The sequence below is a fragment of the Protomyctophum bolini genome (genome assembly GCF_963924005.1).
Source record: "Protomyctophum bolini genome assembly, chromosome: 5".
NCBI lineage: Eukaryota > Metazoa > Chordata > Actinopteri > Myctophiformes > Myctophidae > Protomyctophum > Protomyctophum bolini.
Window position 1 is genome coordinate 19,518,338 of NC_137866.1, and position 17,133 is coordinate 19,535,470.

Sequence of the window (17,133 nt, forward strand, 5' to 3'; positions counted from 1 at the left end):
AGACCAACCACTTCCAGGTTTATCGGAAGCGGTTGGTCACGGATACACTAATAGACGGTATTATAGCCCGATCTCAAACTGAATCAATATAAAACATGAAACAGGATGAGGATGTGTGTCAAACATCTGTATTTTAGACATTGAACCTTGTGCCTCTGGTCTCCAGGCCCTTCGACCTGTTACCATGGAGTACCCTGATGCTGACCCTGCCCTACCGGGGGACCTGGCCACCTTGTATCCCCTGTACGGCAACTACGGCGATGGCCTCTTCCTGTCCGATCTTAACATGAGCGGGGGCGGCATGTTCAACGACACAGACGGCGCCTTCCTTCCCACGGGGGTGAAGCTCACCATCGTGGTCGTCTACATGATCGTCTGTGTGGTCGGCCTCGTCGGAAACTGTCTGGTCATGTATGTCATCATCAGGTCAGTGCGTGTTGGATGGAGTGAGGGCTTTGAGTGTGATTGAGTTACTGATGAATGGCTGTGGGGCACACACACACACACACACACACACACACACACATGCACACGTGTCGTGGCAGAGACACTGTATGCATTGTGTACTTTCTGCTTTCATCAAGGAATGTTCGTCTAATTTTGCAGAATGTTCACTTACCGGTATTATTTAATATGCCCAGAAAAGAGATGCAAGAGTTGGTTAAAATATTCCAAGTGTACTTGTGTGTGGTTTCTTTGGACTTCTTTCATGGACTGCCACGTCCCACTCAACAACAGATGCCACTCTCTCCCTGCATGGGGTCTGAGCATGACTTCCACTTACATATAAAAGATGAAAAGATGATTGCAGTTCGGGGAGCACGGGGGGCGGGGGCGGGAGGAGGGACCTGTAATGGAAAATGGGTCCCCAAGGATGTATTAGTTTGGACAAAATGGGAACCACAGTCCTATAAAGTATAAATGGTATCTTTATTAGTCATGGATGATTGAGCCTGCAGTGAACCATGCAGGGCATGGCATTTCCTGCAGTCTGGGGGATCTTTTCTCTGGCTTATTGGGGGGTGACCAATACATTGTGATTATTTCTGGGCATTCAGGAAATGTAGTGTTCAGTATAGTGGTACATAATGTTCAGGAATGTATCGCTGTGTGTACTATGAAGTAGCAGTGTTCTTCAATAGTGTTATGGGAATGTAGCTTTGTTCAGTGATGTAGCAGTGCTCAGTGTTGGGGGATGTACTGTATAAGACAGTGTTCAGAATGACTGTCCACTGCCTATGCCAGCAATTTATATACTGTATGTTTGTAACGCAACAATGTATTGGTATTCCAGTGGAAAAGGTGTTTTAGTCAGCTACAAGCATGGTTCACACTGAGAGAGAGAGAGAGAGAGAGAGGTGTACCTAAATGAAAGGTCAAAGGTTCAATCTCCACAGCAGTTAAGAGTGTCCATCATGTGTCCTGTGAATGTGTCCTTGAGCGCCCCCTCCCCAAACACACACACACACACACACACACACACACACACACACACACACACACACACACACACACACACACACACACACACACACCTCCTCTACTCCCCCTCACTCATACGTCACTGTGGATATGAGCAAGTATACATCTGAACAGAATGTAAATGCAGAGAGGGAGAGACAAACATATGGAGAGAAGAGAGAGAGAGAGAGAGAGGGAGAGAGAGAGAGAGACCTAAAGTTGAGTATAGAAATACATCTGTGTAACAGATAGATGGGAGAGAGAGAGAGCAGATGGGAGATACAGTAGTGAGAGAGCAAATGATGAAGAAAGACAGAGATGGGAGGGACGGAGGGACGAAGGAGGTGTGTTGAATGTAAATCATCTCTGTCCTGTTCACCTTCACACCAGATGTCTCTGTTACCACTGGCAACGACGACAACTCTCCCCCCCCCAGGTGGCAGTGCAGACAGGTCCTGGAAAAGACGAAGAGAAAGAGAGAATGGTGACATATCTCTATCTCTCTCTCTCTCTCAGAATCAGAACAAACATTACAAGCAAGGAAAAACAGAATAAGAGAATGGTGCATCTATCTCTCTCTGTCTGTGTGTCTGTCTCTTTCTCTCAATTAACGGCAATTCTTCATTTGCACAAAAGCAAATACCATACTGCCAAAAAATGTACACAAAACATCACTCATTATCTCTCCCTCTCTCTCACACACACACATACGCACGCGCGCACGCATGCATGTATGCACACACGCCAGTCGATCTAGCATACAACATTGTTGGATGCTAAATGCTAAATGTAAACAAAGGGGTTGTTTACATCTTGCCCCAATGCATTTCATTTTCCAACTTTTGGAATTTCATCTGTAGTCCCTGGGCAGGCTCTTAAAAAATGAATAAATGATAAAAAAAGAAGAACAAAGTGCAGTGTGCCTGCACACAACACCATGCGTTGATGCCATGTGTGCATATGTGCAAGCACCCAACACTACGTCCATACAAAAACACAATACAATACAGATAAAAGAAGGACAAAGTGTAGTGTGCCTGCACACAACACCATGCGTTGATGCCATGTGTGCATATGTGCAAGCACCCAACACTACGTCCATACAAAAACACAATACAGTACAGGAACAGATCGACATGGTACAGGGGACCTTACTTATAGTAACCGTCGCTAACATGATATTGGCCAAGAACGGGCTGGGACTTAGCGAAGGGCTAATTCATTGCCCTCGCATGACATGCAGTACAGCGCCTCTCAACTTTTGCTAAACTTAAACGAAAAACATTTTACTCCTCACCAATACTGTTGTCACGGAAACAGCTGATAGCATGACGTCAGGGCTATGATATCAGCCTATAAAAGCACCGCACATAGAAGCATTCAGCCGATATACTAATAAGTATAAAAGAGCCTACTTTTTCTAGTGGAAGCCCACCACCACATTTTTTCACAGATTTCTTTTCACCGGAAGGCAAAATCTTGCCTGTAGAAGGCGCAGTGGAGTTACTAAAAGTATTTTTCTTCTAGTGAAAAAAAATAATCTGGGCAAAAAGTGCATGTTGTGTGTGGTGGGGGGGCCCAGAGTGCGTCCACTAGGGAAAGTAGGCTTTTTTCATCACAAAAGTAAAGTCGTTAGTAGTCGGTAACGTGGTATCGCACTGGGCACTCTGACAATAAAACAGCTACTCTTGACAACAATAGGTATTTAATTAACGGGTGGGGCATGCATCCGCAACGTCGACCCTGACTTGCATTATTAGTATTTACTAGAAAAATGGGTGAGTCATGGGCCCCAGGCCAAGAAGTAGGCAAATTCGCAAAAGTTTGTTTTGGGACATAGGGATGCTGGAAAACCAGGAAGCATAGTCATAGTGAATTAGAGCTCCCGCAAGAGTTTTGAGAGGACCTTTGGACATGACATTCTGCCCAGGAATCTTGTTCTTTGATTTACTCAGATTTATTGTATTCTTGTTGTCAAGAATACAGCCCAAATATGTACTCTCTTCTTTGCTGGAGATTACTGTCATCAACTGTGGCACACTCGTTATGCGATGCTCAGCCAATGGCACATTTCCAGCCAATCACAGCGGGCAGTCACAATTTGCCTTCTCACTTTTTTATCCCCAATACTAAAATTTTGACGTAAACCTCTGGATTAGACATGGCGTCAATCTATGTCAATGGCGGTGAATGTATTCATATTTGAAGGAATACTTTGTTGGAAGACCTAGTTCCCACCAGCGCGTTGGCGTGTTCAGTATATACCCATTCTGACTGGGAGATAGCACCCCCGGCAGGAGGTGTTCTTCAGCAGAAGATAAAAACCTCAGTTAAACCTTTGGTGTGTGAAATGTGTTAATACCACATGCAGTCACATACTCCTAAAATGCCAGGGTATGATTCACATAAATGTCAGAGCTTAAATCGGCATGTAAATATGAAATACATATGTATACAAACAATGCTTATTCTCTGCAACTTGTGTTTTTGTGTGTGTGTCTGTGTGTGTGTGTGTGTGTGTGTGTGTGTGTGTGTGTGTGTGTGTGTGTGTGTGTTTGTTTGTTTGTGGGTCAGTGGAGGCCATCTGCTGTGGTCTACATTTGGCAGCAGACACGAGCTGTCTCTCATTAGACTGAAGAGTTTCTGTTCTGCTGAATGGACTCATTACCAGACTCTGATGCTATAGACCCGGCCAGGCCACACACACACACGCACACACGCGCACACACACACACGCACGCACGCACGCAATCCACGCCTGCACACACACACACACACACACACACACACACACACACACACACACACACACACATGCATGCACACGCGTGCATGCATTTATAAGAACCCCAAGCATGAATAAGAATAACAGTACAAGTGTGGGACACTGAGATGAAAGTGCTGCAAAGGTATAAGTAATTACTGTAATTAGGTTGTGAGTGGGCACTGGGCACTTGTGGCGGTTGTTCACTGAGGACAACTGGAAATACAGAGGATTCTGTCCTGTGTGTATTTCATAACAGCTGAAATCAGTTGGTTGTCACAGAAACTAATTTGGAGAAAAGCAATTGTTTTTGTTGTACTACAAAAACTACAAAAAGTCTTGGTTCTCATAGTTTGTCATTGTTGTTGAGCAATTTGGACAGGAAATGTAATGTTGAATCTAGTAAATGCAGATTTATATGCTAGTGGAGAATGTTTTCGAAGATGACGCAGGGGTCCCCAAACCTGTTTTTGTGTGCGTGCAAGTGTGTGTGTGTGTGTGTGTGTGTGTGCGTGTGTGTGTGTGTGTGTGCGCGAGTGTGTGTGCGCGCGCGTGTGTGTGTGTGTGTGTGTGTGTGTGTGTGTGTGTGTGAAGGACAGCATGCCTTTGCATTCTGTTTTTGAACATGTCCACTATCATAAGAACATCATTTTATTGAATCATGACTGAATGTGAACTTACTGTAAATATGAACAACCTTGGGTCACTGTTCAGAGTCCAGCAGCACGCACATTCTCCAGACCCAAGCCAAATCACATTAACCGAAGGTCCACAACAAAGGTTCATTACCAACACAATTAAATTAAGTCTAGAGATTACACAGAGTACCGTAAAACAGAAAGGTTATATCCCTAAATGTTCAGTGTGTGTGTGTGTGTGTGTGTGTGTGTGTGTGTGTGTGTGTGTGTGTGTGTGTGTGTGTGTGTGTGTGTGTGTGTGTGTGTGTTCAGCTGCTATAGCCAGTGTGTCCTGAAAATGTGTCCATGCAAAGACATGCCAACATCATTGTCTCCTCTGACAAATGAACAATTTGTATGTTCCATTCACAGTGAAAGTTTGGACAAAAGTCAACATTATGGAAGCAACATCTGTTGCACAATTCCAGGAAAGCTGAGGTCTCTCCACCCTTGATGCCAACCCTAAACTTAATCTCTGTCATTGTTTAATGTAGAGGACAAAGGGTGTATTGGATAGGAATCCCGGTTCTACAGCTGTGTTTCTTTACTTTCTGGGGGGAGGAACTTGAAATGGTAACACGTAATTCAAGTACCTCGGAGTCGTCCTCAGACTCAATCCTGACTATTAAGAAATCACATCAAGAAGGTCTCCAACGCTGTCAACTTTTAACTTGCAATATTTAAAACTAATTAGGGTTATATTACGTTATATAAGAGAACAATAAAGGTATTTAATGAAAAATCAATCACTGCAGCATCCTAAAAATATATTCGATAACTGGAAGCTCTTTAAACAGGGATGTGCTGTGTATAAAACTTTACATGGTTTACGCCCACCTCCTCTGGAGGTATTTATAAAACGGAATCCCAACACAATGTGTCAATCATGAACGAATGGCTCAAATATACCAGTTATTTTTGGTGAACGAAATGAACTAGGTCACTTCCGTATTGACATGGCATTGCATGTGTGTAAAATAATAAACGTGTGTGTGTGTGTGTGTGTGTGTGTGTGTGTGTGTGTGTGTGTGTGTGTGTGTGTGTGTGTGTGTGTGTGTGTGTGTGTGTGTGTGTGTGTGTGTGTGTGTGTGTGTGTGTGTGTGTGTGTGTGTGTCAAATAGCAGCTCACAACGCAATGTGCTGTGGGGGGCATGCATTAGTCTGACATCCCGTTAGTCTGGCATACTGTACGTGGCCACCGTGGCTTCCGCGTGCCGTTATGGTTATAGGGTTAGGAGTGGGGTAGGGTTAGTAATGTCAGACTATAGAGCGTCGCAGTCCCTCCCCCTTTCAGAACAACAAGTGGCCCAGGAAATGAATCGCAATGCATTTGTCCCATAAGCATTTCATGCTTTATTTATTTAAAGACCTTTTAAGCGTCGTACGAAGCCAACTCTTGTCGTGACAAATCATGACAACACACACAATATTTCGGGCCAAACAAAGAATTAGAAAGTAGAAAAAAATGGCAGGTTACAACCCTTTTTTTGTTGTTTTTCTTCTTTGCAATTATTTGTTTGGTCCAAAATATTGTGTGTGTTGTCATGATTTGTCACGACAACAGTTGGCTTCGTATGACGCTTAAAAGGTCTTTAAATAAATAAAGCACGAAATGCCTATGGGACAAATGCATTGCGATTCATTTCCTGGGCAACTTTGTTCTGAAAGGGGGAGGGACTGCGACACTCCAGGGACGTCGGACTAACATTATGCACCCATGTGCTGTGAGAAAGATAGTACCGGGTATGCATTTAAAGCGAATTGACCCGTTAGGCAGATAAGCGGGTTGTAACTCCTAGCCTTTTCTGATACTGAGAACTAATCTCATATGCACTCCTTACCTTGTCTGACATGAACTTCTGTGAAATTCAAACCTAACCTCCTCTGATACACCTATTCACTTCTTAAAGGACAAGGTCTGCTAAACAGACGTGTCTTTTGCCGAGTGCCGGAAAATACTGTGGCCAGTACAGTCACTTTGATTGGCAGTTGTGCCGAACGCTCACCCCAAAACATGATTTAGGAGACTACAGAGACCTCCTCTGATACTAACTATTCCTCCTGATATTAACTCATCAGCTCATCTGACATTCCTCCACTGATATTCACTCCTTAGCTCCTCTAATGTTCACTCCTCACTCTAATGTTCACTCCTCATTACACACTGTAATATCTCCAGTATATTGCTTAATGTTGGTAGATTTCCCACAAGGTAGAGCTGCTTCATTAAAAAGCCAAGCACAGAATTAAATAAAACAGCAATTACGCATGCATGTGTGTGATTATTATTATTATATCCAAGACTTTTGTCACGAGGGTATACATGCAGTCTTGCGTGCACGCGCAGTCTCACACACACACACACACACACACACACACACACACACACACACACACACACACACACACACACACACAGACAACCACTCCTATAGACAGCTATGTGTGTCCCCGGTGACCCCCACACAGAGTTGCACCACTCACTTCACACGGGTGTGATTTTCATTATAGTTTAACATGGTTCAACATGTTTCTGTCTTTCTCTTTCTTTCAATTTATTATTCCTTTCACCATATTATTTTCACCCTATTTTGTCTTCTGTCATTCGTTTGAATTGTCCGTCCGTCCGTCCGTCCGTCCGTCCGTGCGTGCGCATCGAGAGAGAGAGAGAAATAGAGCTGCAGATTGAGCTGTAGTAGACTGCTTCTGGAGACTCAATCAATGCAGCTGCCACATTATTGATGTCCTGGAGAGAGATGGAGGTTGAGAGACAGAGAAAGGGAGGAGACATGATGAGAGTGGGGTTGTGATAGGAGACGACATGATGAGAGGGTTAGGGTTGCGATAAAAGACAAACATCAAGAGAGAGATGAGAAGGTCAACACCGGATAGGATGAAACAAGAAAGAGAGAGAGAGAGAGGGCAAGGGAGTGATACCAAAGAGACACATACAGACTTGGCAAGGAAGAGAAGATGAATAGCGTCATGAGATGATGGTCCAGCTTGTTGACACCAGCCAAAACTGACCTCAGAACTGCTAACAGACTACAGTTCTTATGCAGGACAAGTTGGTTCAACTGCAACAACAATTTCCACACACGCAAGCATGCACGCATACCTAACACATACACATAGACATGTCCACTTCACATCACTACAGTATCAATTTGCAACTGGAGCCTCGACAATTCTTCTAGCTTGACAAAATAAATCACCCCCCACTGTTTTTCTGTAAATCTACTTGTACGGCACCTACGTAGTAGTGATGATTCTTGTATATGTATAGTATGTATAGTATGTCTTCCTGAATTGAATTTAATACATGTTTCCACAATGGAACAACAAGTGTTATCCCTTTAAGGATTATTTTATAACTGTACTTTTTTTGCAAATCAATCAATCAATCAATCAAATTGATAGTGTTGTCAAGGTTAATGGTGTGTTGAGCAATCATAGTCTTAATGAGTATCTGGCAGCGAGCCAGGCCAATTAAACGTCAAGAGTAATTTGCCTCTCAGCCTCCCACCAGACACGCGCGTGCATGCACACACACACACACGCACACATGCACTGTTTTCATGGGGTGAACAAAGGGCCAGAATTGGAAAGATAGATTTTAAATGTGGACAACCATGGTGATTGTTTAGATTTATTACATGGTTGACTTATTTGGTTGAGATATTGTTACTTTGAGATGGACGTTTGATAAAAATTATTCTAATGTAAGGAAAGAGTCCAATGTTAGTGGGCAGCACTGTTGATTTAAATGAGGGAGTCTCTGTTGATTTTAATTTGAGATCCATCGATTGATCTTTTGATTTGATAGAGAAGATGGAGGTTTGTTTAAAATAATAAAACTAATTGGAAAGGTGTCATCCGATGCAGAGTTTATGCCAATCAAATTGCTGAGTTTGAATCCAAATATAGTGCCTGATAGTGCAGAGTGAAATGAACACTAATGATTTTACTGCATAGATTAGAACTTTAGGAGCACCACAGATGATTGAGGCTGACGAAGGCCAGACATATTAATATTCATCAGCATAATGTTTCTGTCAGACTCCACTCGACATGCAGCTGCTTTCATCTCCTCCCTCGCAGCTTGAAACCAACCAGATCCACTAAGGACTTTGTCCCGTCTGCTTTTTACAGGGTTCAGCCATGTTAAATTTGAACCACTTTCTCCACCAGAGAGGAGAGCATATGGGGAGGAGAACAGATGCATTTAACAGTTTTCCACGATTGTTAACACACGTTTCTTTTGCAAGACAACTCTTTGCCATCGAATCTCTAACTGTTCACAAAATGGAACTTGTGTTCATTTTCCCAGCATTATTTTGTAGTTGCAGATATCGTGATATATCGTTGATGAAATGTCATACAGTACAATATATCGCAAATATCGCAATATATCGAATATCGTGATATTATCGTCATCGAGGACCTAATATCGCGATGTATATCGTATCGTGAGGCACCCATAGCGTCCCACCCCTAGTGTGTACACAACTAAGCATTTGCTGCACACTACCAATTTTGTACTACCAACAATGAAGTGCAAAAATGAAAACATAATCAAATGGAACTCATCATGAAGCCCTGACAGGCCTCAACACTATCGTCGCTACGAGCCTCCATGGCCTGGAGCAGTGTTTCCTTCATATACCTCCAAGCTGAAAAGAAGGAGAGGAGAATGTGGTCCTGGAAACACTCACGCACTTGAGCAGCCCAGTGGAAGCTCACAATATTGTCCCAGCTAATTGCTCACCAGACCTGAATGTTTAGAGATGTTAAAGGACCACTTCACCACTTTTCAACCTGTCTTCATATAATAAGTCCTCACTAAAAATCACGAAAAAATTGCACGATTTTTTTCTACTCAGTCTGTGTCTCATAGGACGGCTGTGGGCAGTTTAGAATCCGTCTTCCAGTGACATCATCATTAGGCAGATATTTTTTTAAACACGATTTTCGCATTGCAACTTTTCAGGACTAGAAAGCCTGCAGTTTCTATTAGCTTGTATTCCCCATCGATGATGTCACTGGAAGACCGTTTCTGAACTGCCCACAGCCCTATTATATGAAGATAGGTTGAAAAGTGGTGAAGTGGTCCTTTAATATTTGTGTGTTGTAGGTTGATGCTTTGAGATTTTAACTCGTGATAAGTGTGTGCATCAATGAAGATTGTGTGTAGTGTTTGGACAGCAAGGTGATGTGTAACTGACATCAGAGAGTAAAGAAGGAAAGTCAGTCTAATGAAGATAAGGGAGTGTGTAGTACCAAATTGGTGCATGAAGTGAAGGTTGTGCAAATTGTGCCAAAGTTTTGCTTTTTGTGTGTTAACATTAACAATCGTGGAAAAACTGTAAGCAGGTGTGGACAAAGCAGGGATAGGAGGAAAGAGAGGGAGGGGCTGAGCGGAGTGAGAAAGAAACAGATGAATACAGAGAAATAAAGAGCTAGAATAAAGGACTGGAGGAAAGACATACTGTATAAGGTGCAATCTAGAAGACAACAGTGGTTAAAAAATTGAAAGAAATATTGAGTACTGTATTGACGGATGAGTGGTGGGCAGAGGACTATACAGAGTCAACTCAACCACCTCATGTGCACGCCTCAGCCTAATTCAACTGAAAGTAGTACACCACTACTTTTCAACCCATCTTCATATAATCGGTCCTCACTAATAATCATTAATAAATAGCGCATTTTCTTTGTACTAGGTCTGTTTCTCATAGGAGGGCTGTGGGCAGTTCAGAAACCGTCCTCCAGTGACATAATCGATGGGGAATCGAGCTAATAGAAACTGCAGGCTTTCCAGTCCTGAAAAGTTGCAATGCAAAAATGGAAGCCATCATTCTCACAATAATGAAAATCTAAACATTTTTGTAAAAAAATCTTGTTTAAAAGAAATCTGCCTAATGATGATGTCACTGGAGGACAGTTTTATCATGATTATTAGTGAGGGCCTTATTATATGAAGATAGGTTGAAAAGTGGTGAAGTGGTCCTTTAAATAAAATTGATAGTGCCGGAAGGAAAGAGTTGGAGTGGAAGTGAGTCAGAGAGAGGGAATGGAAGTGTGAGGAGTGATGGGGATTGACAGAAGAGGTTAGAGAGCAGGATGGGGTGATGATGCATGAAACAAAGAAAAGAGTAGACTGATAGAGATATTAAGGAGAGGAAGACAAAGAGAGGAGGATGGCAATGAATCAGTGGGGCGGAATAAAAAAGATTGAGGAAGACAACACAAAGACAAAGACAAATAAGTTGAAAGAAAGGAAAGGCATACATGAAGTGAAGACAGAAGAAAATAAATGGAAAGAGACAGAAATAATCGTGAACAAACAAGAGGCATAAAAGGGGAAGTGATAGAGGAAATGATACAGCAAACAGGAAGAGAGGGGAGAAGACACAGCAGAGAAGAGAGGAGATAAATGGCTGTAACATTATCAGAACTAATTAACTCTGGGGCCTCATTCACACGTATCAAACACCAATCAAGGAAATGTTTGGTCGTTTTTTTGGGCCACCACAATGCTTTTCCAATGGGTCAGACTTCGGTGCTCTATGCTTTTCTAATGGGAGTCACATGTTTTGATCAAACATTTGTGTTTGATTGCTGATTGCTGGTGGTGTTCTGCCCCTCCCCCCTCATCAAACAAAAATGTTTGGTCAAACCATGCGACTCCCATTAGAAAAGCATAGAGCACCGAAGTCTGACGTCACTTTCAGTAGAGGGTGCCAATACACAGGTTCATGTATTTTTTTATTTGCAGTGAAATCTCCATAAGGCGATTTTAGGTCGCTTCATATAAGAACTGTGTTTGAAAAATAAACCGACCAACCCGGCCTTTCTATCAGGGGAGTGGCTGTGCGCCGTTAATGATGTCCATTCATATTTGATACAGCCAGTTTCTGGAGAAAATTGAATTAATGTGGCCACAAAAGCCTTGAAACTACTAAGGCAATGTCGCTGCTAATATACGTCACGCCCAGCTGTCAACACATTGCGTTCCTGAGATTCCTCGTAGAACTCTTCCGCATGTTGGTCCAACTTGATTGCCAGGCTGGATTTGGCCCACAAAAAAAGAATCAATTGTGTCTGTTTTGAAGAGTGAACCAAGTTTCATTATAGTGATGGGAGAGAGTTTGATTTTATTATAGGGCCACTGAAATTTGAAATATGGAAATGGGGTTGATATAAATGAAAGTACATGCAGTACCACTGATATACACTATAAGTGGTAGAGTTTTATTTAAATGGCTTGGGGTTGATTTACAATGGTGCACCGTTAGCATAAATGTCAAAGCACTATGATTGAAATGGGATGCCGATTTGGATTGGGGTATGCTTGATTAACATTTCCATTTAAACTGGTTTGGGGTAGGGTAAGTAGGCTAGTTAAAGGCTTTGTGCTGATAGTAGACTGTGATTTTCCTGGCAGTGGCCAACAGTATAACATCATCATGGTTGTATTGGGCAGTTCCAGCCAACAATAGAAGACCATGGTTATATTGGGCAGTTCCCAATGGCCAAACAGTAAAATATATTGCATTACTAGCCAGCTCCCAGCAGTGCTTGTGTGGTAACTGCATGCATGTGAAGCAGAGTGTTGGAAGCAGGTTGTTCAATTCCACCCGATATGGTCTGTGTGATGGATGAATGGATGGATAAATGTCAGATGGAAGGAGCAGAGAAATATGGGGCGATTTATATGATGGTGATTTATATCTGGGCTGGCTCTCTTTATGAGAAGGGTTTGGTATTTGAATTCACAAGGGTGCATTTGAATCCGGCCAGCCACGTTTATAGGTATGGCAGAGGAGGTACAAATACATAGTGGGACCACACCAATGATTTACTAGGTATAACTACAATATTGCTGTTTACATGGGAAAGGCTATAGCATCTCCAAAGACTTACTACTAGCATTTCGAAATCCTACTGGGAAAAATGGGTGGGATTTCCAGTTGCAACTGCATTTTCATTAAATGTTTGCTTCTGTAAATGTATCAACAACCTGAGGAAATGACAGAGTTTGGCCATGGGAGATATAAGCTACCATTTAGCAGTGTCTTTATCTTAAATGGTCATGTTTTTTTTTTGCTTTCGCCTTTATTTATTTATTTATTTGAATAGAGGGACAGACAGTAGGCTGACAGGAAATGGGGGAGAGAGATCGGGGAGTGACATGCAGTAAAGGATCACATCAGGATCGGGAGTCGAAACCCGCGGCACACTGCCAGACTGGGCTACCGGCCAAGGTGCCTAGACCGCTGAGCCACGGCCCAGGCCGCCGTTTATGTTTTCTGATGAAAGTGTGTGTATGTAGGGGAGGGGGGAGATGAGACGTGACATTTACCATTTTCATGTCATGGTAACCCATTGCAGTTATGGGATGAGAAGAGGTTAAGGTTAGGAATAAGGTCAGGTTTAACCGTTTGGGCATATAGTTTATACTGAGGTTACGTTTAAGAATATCGGGCTAGTTACGCCAGATGTACGCCCGAGGCCACTGTTTTGAGGCGAGCGTTCTGGTATTTGATAGAACAGAGCACTAGAGGAGAGAAAAGGTGCAGTGCAGCAGTAGCCTACCGGAAACAAAACATAGTGATTGGAAAACCAGAACAAATTACATAAATGTCAATAGTGACCTCGGCGTCCGCGGGTCGGGGAGTGACGGACAGACTCGGCTTTTTTTTGTTTTTGAATTATGCTGCTGCATTTTCTAAAGAAGTACCTTGAACTGAGAATTATCAGTGGTGTCAGTCAGTGGGCTCATGTACGTCACAGATAAATGCACTGCCAGTAGGCCTATTTCAGTTCTACTGGTTGCTGTGGAATCAGATAGTGGGGTGCATGATTTTACCTGTCAATTCCCTTTTTTGTTTGGCTTCAGTTCAAATGTGGCCACGCTGCCTCTTCACCAGAGCTATACGTGCCTCTTTTTCAGCGTCCACCTTTCTTTTACTGATGAACTTCGAACATGCCATTTTCATTCACATTAGAAATCTAGGCTTCTGCTATTATTAAACCTGCTGTCAAAAAGTACTGGTTCTAGGGATGCGTAGCGTTAGTCCGAGGTCCCAATAATCTGTCATCCATAAAGCCGACAGTATAAGCCTATTATATCCCCAAACCCTAACACAACGGCACGCGGAAGCCACGGGGTGAGTCTTAACCTTGCCACGTAGTCGGACTAACGGGACGTCGGACTAACATGTCCCCCCCGGTTCTAGCTATTAGTGCATTGGTTCTCAAAGTGGGGTCCGGGGACCCCCAGGGGTCCTTGAGGGGGTTTGATGGTCAAAAAGTAGACCTTTGGTGTACCTTTGGAGCATCAACCATTACTTAAAAGAGTGTGCACAGTCACAAGCAGGCAGAGATTTCTATAGTGTCTGAAAAAGTAGAGACATGTCAGAGCTCTCCAGGAAAGACATCTGAGTGCTGACCTGCGCTTCGACAGGTCTTGATTGATTTTCGCATATCAGGCTTGTATCATGCTTTATTCATGTTAATTCATATTCATATCATGAAGAGAATTTTCCCTTGTATTCACTTGTCAGTGATAGGTTCCATTGAACCTCTGCCTACAGCCTCTTTGCTGGACTTTAGATAATTGACCAACGCCACTACCAGATGAATGATGGATAGCTAGGAACGAAATGGACCCTTATGTGGCTGTAACTCTGAGAGTGTACAAATGGAAACAAATGGACCCATACAGGTCCATTTCAGGTGGGGGGGGGGTTCGGTCTGTGGCCAAATACAATGAATTTGGGGATCCTTGGTACGAAATGGTTTGAGAATCACAAATGTAGAATTTTGCATAGAATCGGCCTCATGTTTTAATTAAATTAAATGAAATTATGTATTTATTAAAGTGTCAATCCACAGTCGTGCTCCATGGATAGGCCCCGGTCTGTAATCACACTCTCGATCTGCAGCTGGGGGGTCTGTATAATAACAGTCCATGGACCAGAAAAAAGGGAGACATAAAAACTCAGGGAACCTCCAGATGTGATGAGGACAGAGGAGGTGGATAGGAAGAGAGACGGAGGGAGATTGAAGGAACGAGAATTAATCTGAACAAACAGGAGGCATAAGAGAGGAAGTGACCGCAAGGAAATGAGAGAGCAAACAAAAAGGGAAGTGAGCAGAGGAGAGGAAAACGGCCTCTGGAAGGTCCTATAAGGTCCAATGCTCTGCAAATCTTGAATGTTCATTTAACTCAGAGGGTGCTATTTTGGGGCAGGCACTATTCGCCAGAGGCACACACCGCAGACATGCAAATTGGCAATTTCCCATGGTGCAGTGGTATGTTTCCCCTCGCCTTCGGGTACAATTTTCAGGACTGTTGCTTGGGCCAGGTCAACTATACAGTAGCATAATAGAAAGGCGTGTGTCCATCCATTGCAGTTTTCTTGATGCAATTGTTTGGCAGTGGCACACCCAGATAACGTCTGCAAAATGATATCATGTATACTGCACGCATGTTGTTATGCTTGTCTGTGTCACTTGGGTATGAACCACTCAAGCTGGGAAACCTATTTTTATGCAACCCACATATGACCATGTTTAATGAATGGTGAATAAATCCAGTAAAACTGTTGCAAGTCATGATGCACTGTGCACTCTCTGCCACATTTATTTTTTATACTTAATTTTTTATCTCAGGGTTATTTCTTTCCTGGTTTATATTTTATTCAGCTTTTCTTGGACTTTAGCCCTTCCTTGAACGACCCGTGGAATATACAGTACGCACCTTGAATAATGTCCTGCACCTTGAATGCACAGCAGCTGCTAATATATTATCTCAGGTAGGCTATGTGTAGACATTGGTTGTACAGTTGTAGCAGAGTACAGGCTTTAGTTTAGACATACTAATTAGTCATTAGACCGGCAACAACCTACCTCAAACCCTAATCTAACCCTAACCGCAAGCATGTTTGACCGCATGTCAGACTGTTGTGTGTGCATCCTGTTATAGCAAGCTTGTAATTAAGCTAAGAGACCCTTTGATTGTACCAGTGTGGACAAAGCTTGTAAATATCTTAGACCCACACCTTTTTGTGAAAACGTGCTCAAACTTTCTTTGTTTTCCTGCCTTGATGTCCTTAGCCAATGTTTGTGTGCGTGTGTGTGTGCGTGCCTGCGCGCCTGCCTGCGTATAATGTGTAGGCCTACAATACATGGTTGGACTGATTGAATTAGAAACCGCCTTTACTTTGTTCAAAGAGATACAGTGCATAAAACCAGTAAGACGCCTTAAAGACGAGGAGCGACCGCAGGGCTGAGACAGACGGTGAAATCTCTACCAAATGTCACTCGCTCATCCCCTGGTCCAGAGCCGTAGAAGTTTCATTTTAAATTGTGGTCCAAAAATAAATAAACTGTCTCAGTGATATTGTCAGGGAGGTGTCTCTGTGTCGTCACAACAGTCAGTCAGTGATATTTGATAGTGTCTGTTTATAGGAAATGTTTAATATCGACAGCAGTAACATTAGCGTTTTCTCTCAGTCAGTTGATTCTTTATATCCATATGAGTTAAACCACGTACCGCGACCATTTGTTTCTTTTTGGAACACAGTTCTTATTTGACGCGATATGAAAAAGTTCCGCTCGTGTCACTTTGGGGGATATGCCTCCGTACAAATAAACTTCTCGAAATGTACAGAAACAAGGCCGTTTCTGAGGACATTTCTCAATGCACTTTCGCACAAAATACAGAAATGCAACAGCATAAGTACAACTAAAGCATGAAAACTTACAAGCCAAGGCTCTTCAAAGCACACGTGAGGAGGAAAAGGGCAGCATTTCAGGCAAAAGTAACCATGGAGAGTAACAGGCAAGCATTACAGGTACAATAGCAGCGTGGCGGAAGCAGCGTTACAGGAAAGCGTGACAGAGTGTGTGACGGAAGCATGCATTACAGCTGGCTTCCTGCACATTTTCATAGTAACAGCGAGTCAGCGACCTACTGTAGCAATTACCTTTGTAACTTTGTTATGGAGAGACCATAATATTACCGTTGTAACTTTGTCTGAGGAGAGACCACAACATGCAGCTTTGCCCTAAAAAAGGCCATATTGTAATGTTATATTCTAGCAACTGGCTCAATTTAAAGCATCCCTCCCTACTGAGGAGATGGTGGTAGATATGAACATATATCTCTCTCTCTCTCTCTCTCTCTCTCTCTCTCTCTCTCTCTCTCTCTCTCTCTCTCTC

General features: G+C 42.9%; 1 protein-coding gene across 1 annotated transcript in view; it reads left to right on the forward strand.

Annotated features, from left to right (window-relative positions):
* Positions 1 to 295: 295 nt before the first annotated feature.
* oprl1 (opiate receptor-like 1) overlaps positions 296 to 17,133 on the forward strand; it is a gene marked incomplete at its 3' end in the record, with an annotated part of 49,585 nt that continues 32,747 nt past the window's right edge. The window contains exon 1 of the mRNA XM_080762813.1: positions 296 to 426. Within this exon, the coding sequence (XP_080618939.1) occupies positions 302 to 426 (125 nt within the window). The 5' untranslated portion in view covers positions 296 to 301. The remainder of the gene's footprint in view (positions 427 to 17,133) is intronic.